Source organism: Sesamum indicum, linkage group LG3 (assembly GCF_026168435.1).
Source record: "Sesamum indicum cultivar Baizhima isolate 11 linkage group LG3, ASM2616843v1, whole genome shotgun sequence".
Taxonomy (NCBI): domain Eukaryota; kingdom Viridiplantae; phylum Streptophyta; class Magnoliopsida; order Lamiales; family Pedaliaceae; genus Sesamum; species Sesamum indicum.
Genome location: NC_142659.1, coordinates 21,650,224 through 21,654,823, shown reverse-complemented (window position 1 = coordinate 21,654,823; position 4,600 = coordinate 21,650,224). Strand labels below are relative to the sequence as shown.

The window sequence follows — 4,600 nt, the reverse complement described above, 5'->3', positions numbered from 1 at the left end:
TATTAATTATCAATATTTAATAATAATTTATATAATTAATTAATTACAAGTTCTGTTAAAGTAGTCACTATTAATAAAATGGATAGAAATACACAAATTACTGGGATTCGAGACTATAACCTTACAGTCATGAAGTCTTAAATTTGTTATTTAAATTATGTTTCATTGCACGAAGTTGTATCCATTAATAGAATATAGAAAAAATTCTTACTTCATTAAAATAAATTTTATATATGTTCGTAGCGGTCTTTATATTAATACACACTTCAAATTGAATTAATGAAATAAAATTTTAATTTTATCACAATACAATTATTAATTGATTGTTGAAGTCGGTTAAATTACTTACTAATTTTAAAATTGTAGTAGTAGTGGAATTAGGTCGAATTTCTAAAAAATTAGAAATTAAATTTGTTATACTTATGTTATTAAAACTTTTTTGTCACTAATTCTTGACAAGTTTCTTTATAAAATAATAATCACTGTTAAGATTATGAAACTAATAATTATTATACCCCATCAACTATTTTCCTAAGGTTCAAATTAAAAAAACGTGGTCCCTCACTGATCAGCCCAATAGGTGTACCAACTAACAAATGCAGTTTTCCAATAATGTACCATTTGTCGCAACTAATTTCTTGATTTTGCAAAACGGCCTATAAATAGATGTCATAGTGCAGTCATAATGGTAATTTTGATCACTCACACTTGCACACTTTTGCTCATTTACAAAACAACAAGGGTACGAGCTCTTTCTCATTCACATTTCAATATTTTACTACTTCACACCACATTCTTACATTATTTCAAGTTTTTCAATCTCTTTTTTAATAATTCAAATGTTGACTTAATCATCGAAATGTTAACCACTATTTTGCAGGTTGGTTCTCCATTGATTTTAGAATTTTCTTGAAAATCTTTCGATCATTATGGTGCTGTTGGACTCCGATACATATTAATTATTGTGAAAAATTAAATTTCTCTATCACTTAATACATATAATGAATGGAAAATATTCAATCATCATTTGATTTTTTTTCTCTAAAATCTTTGTTTTTTTTGTGGTGTCATATGTATGCATACCACCAAAAAAAATCTAGAAAACAACTAAATTCAACAAATTAACCTTAATACTAACAACTTGAACATGGTGTAGACATATTAATTTACATGATACAACGGACAATAGTTAAATTCTATATTTAATAACTTATTACTTATACCTTAACGGATTTCTGGTTTAATTATTAAATTTTCATATTATATGTTTCTTTAATTTATCTATAATAAAAAGTAACATTACACACTAAAAAAATATGAATAATTCTCTACACTATAAATCACTCTGACTTAAATATTATAACAAATCAATACTATCTACTACAGTCAAATAAACTCAATCTAAAAAAGTAAGCTTTGGGTAGAGTTAATGAACATCAACCAAAATTTTACTATCCTCAAAACTTTTGTCATATTTTTTAAATGTAGTTAATGTCTTTGGCCAGCTCACTTGCAATAATCGTTGGCTACTGCACAATTCAGGTTAATTACTATAATAAGTAATCATATTTTTATATCAAGTGTATAAAATTCACATTATTTTTATACTTAAAAAGAACTTATCATACTTATATAATATATGTATTAAGTAAAATACATTTAATAATAAAAAGTTGGAGGGTATTTATTGAGCTGCTACTGTTGAGATTCCATGCACACAAACCTGAAAACTGCAGCTATCTATCTCCAAGGTCAATTGGAAAAAGTTGGAGTTGCAACTCCAAGAAACTAACTATACCACCTCACCATAATCTTCTACATAAATTAATAAAACACAATTAGCAACTACAATAAACTCTTTTGAATTTTGTTGTAATTATAAATACTTATTATTTAAAAAATTATAAATACCTCTTAAAGTAATAGACATCTAACAAATATTCCCTATTCAAAAAGAGTATTTATTATTTTTCAAACAACGAATAGGGAATTATAATTATAACAAAATTTAATATGCAATTAGAGTCACATTAATTACTACAAAAGCATCATCACCCTCACATTAAATATTAATTCTAAGTTCTAAACATTTATAAAACTACAGATACATACATCCCACATACATAAATTACATAATTAAATATTAATTAATTCAAGAAAACAATTACTAGTAATAATAATAATTAATTAGGGTAGAAATAACTTAATTAGATGATGAATCATTGTTCTCTCTGGGTGAATGAAGAGGGAACAAGGGTAGGAGCTCCGGCGGGTCGGATCCTCTCGGAGTGCTTAACGGACTCGGGTGCAGATAAAAACCCTTCTCAGCAATCGCTCTCTCTTCTTCCTCCATCGGTGATCTCGGAGTTCTAGGGCTCCCACGCGCCGCCAGGTACTCCAGCGGCGAAACTGGCGAAACCATGACCATATTCTCACTCCGGTGGTTTCTTGGAGCAGAAGAAGGAGGAGAATGCAGTGTGGCGGCTACGGCGGCGCCGTTGTTGAGCTTGATCTCCAGCTTTCTGGCAGTCGGCCTTCTCTCGTGGAGCTTGAAGGCGGGTCTCCGGGGACCCATCTCGCCGGGGGTTGTTTTTCCGGCGAGCTTTGTAGGAGTCGAGCCGGTGAGTCGCTGGACGACGGCCCGGAACGTGGAAGGGTCGGCTTGAACGAAGGTGGTGTTAGGAATAGAGGTCGGGTCGAACCCGTTTGGGAATGTGGGCGGGTTGGGGTTGGAAGAAGCCATGGAAGAGGGTTTGAGAGTTATGAGAAGGAAGAAAAGGGAAGCGGGAAGAGAGGCATGAAATGGGGTTGCTTTTATGCTGATTTTTTTACTTTTTTTTTTTTTCTTTCTTAAAAAACAAAAACGAAATTTTATTTTATTTTATTTTAAATTTCTTGGTGTGAAATAATATCATACACATACTTAAATGAAATTTAATTACTAGGACTAAAGATAATAAATATTCAGTTCGAGTCACCTTAAAAAGATCAGAGTTAATGTTCCTTTTAAATAAGTACTAGCTTTCTTCGCACATTATTTTTATGAGTATATAATAAATCATTTTAAAATATATAATAAATAGGGTTATTATATTTAGACACTTTTTAAAAATATAAAATTATATTTTTTTCTCAAAAAAAATTTAAACCCCTTTGAAAATTTTCTATTTATGCATGACCTCCTTTAGTTGGGGTTTGTTAGTAAAAAAATTACACCAATTTTTAGTTTTGCCTCTCATTTAATATTTCTAAGTATTTTTGTACTTATAAGGAATAAATATAATATATATATATATGGAGTGAGGTTAATATTATTATATTTTTTTCTTATAAGTACAAAATTATTATATGGGAAAGTTAAATAAGAGGTAAAATTAAAAATTCATACTATTTTTTTTTTTTTTTTGCCAATATTAGCATTTTCATCCAAACCCTGATGTAAGAAAATTAGGTGTAAATAGTGAATTTTTTAATAGACTGTAAGTGTAATTTTATATTTTTTTTTAAAAAAAAATCCAAATATACTTAATCCTAATAAATAAAAATAATATATATAAATCAACACGTTATGTATTAATAAAAAAAAGACATAAAGAATAACAATAGTAACAATATATATATATATATTAAGATAGAGAAGGGCATATATTGTGAACATTGTAATTGAAAAACAAGAAGAAAAGATGATAAATGGATGAATGAGAGTGTTTTCCTTGAACATGCAGAAGAAAAATTGATGAAGAATGATGGCTGGTCCCCAAATGCCTGGAAATAGCAATTTCATTTCCCTGTACAAAAATAAATTTTAAACATTTAAAGAAAAAAAAAAACAAGTGAAGAAGGAAAGCAATAAATGGGAAATGAGCTGTGAATGAATGATGAATGATGGGGTGGGGGGTGTTTTGTTTCAGGGGGTCAGCGGGGGGGTGGGGGGGCATTGAAAACGGGAAACCAGGAGTAGACTTACAGCCTTCAATCAAATGGACCCCCGTCCACACCACCCCTATTTTGTTTTCTTCACCCCCCCCACGGTAGAATTTTTTGCACCCCTACTTTGAGAATAATGGTATGCACCTATTTGGTTTATGTGATATTTAGATTATGGGTTTGAATCCTAAAACCTAAAAAGGGAATCAGTTTAGATTGTCTTATAAAATATAAGGTAAATTATTATGATTTTTTTTTAAGTTTAGCACAATTATAAGATCGTTGTTTGAATAGTTATTAATATTTCTTGATTTTAATGGTTGTATAATAACTATTTCAATTCATTAGGTTTCTATCTATGTTTTGTAGTGAGTTGAACAAAAATGTCTTTATAGATAATATATTATAATTTTTTAAAAAAATTTGAATTTTTTTATGAATAAAGTGGACAATTTTTCAAAGTTTTCAATTCATCTCGTCCGGCCTTTTTTTTTTTTTTACAGTTTTTCAAACTTTTTTTTAAAAAGAAAAAACCATAGATAGTACTGATAAAGTTGATAAATTCAGGATTGCATCCAATAATTACATAATTTTATCAAAATTAGAGAGGTATTGGTAATTTTTCAAACGATGAATTGGTATTTGCAATTATGTTAAATTTCAGAAGTACTTG

General features: G+C 29.1%; 1 protein-coding gene across 1 annotated transcript; it reads right to left on the bottom strand.

The window, feature by feature from the left end:
- Positions 1-2,007: 2,007 nt before the first annotated feature.
- On the bottom strand, positions 2,008-2,809 carry LOC105158356 (VQ motif-containing protein 11). Its single transcript, XM_011075087.3, has one exon. The coding sequence runs from the start codon at positions 2,741-2,743 to the stop codon at positions 2,204-2,206; it is 540 nt and encodes a 179-aa protein (XP_011073389.2). The 5' UTR covers positions 2,744-2,809; the 3' UTR covers positions 2,008-2,203.
- Between the last annotated feature and the right edge of the window lie 1,791 nt (positions 2,810-4,600).

Coding starts and splice junctions, on each gene's coding strand:
- LOC105158356 (XM_011075087.3), bottom strand. CDS start 2,743: ATGGCTTCTTCCAACCCCAACCCGCCCACATTCCCAAACGGGTTCGAC.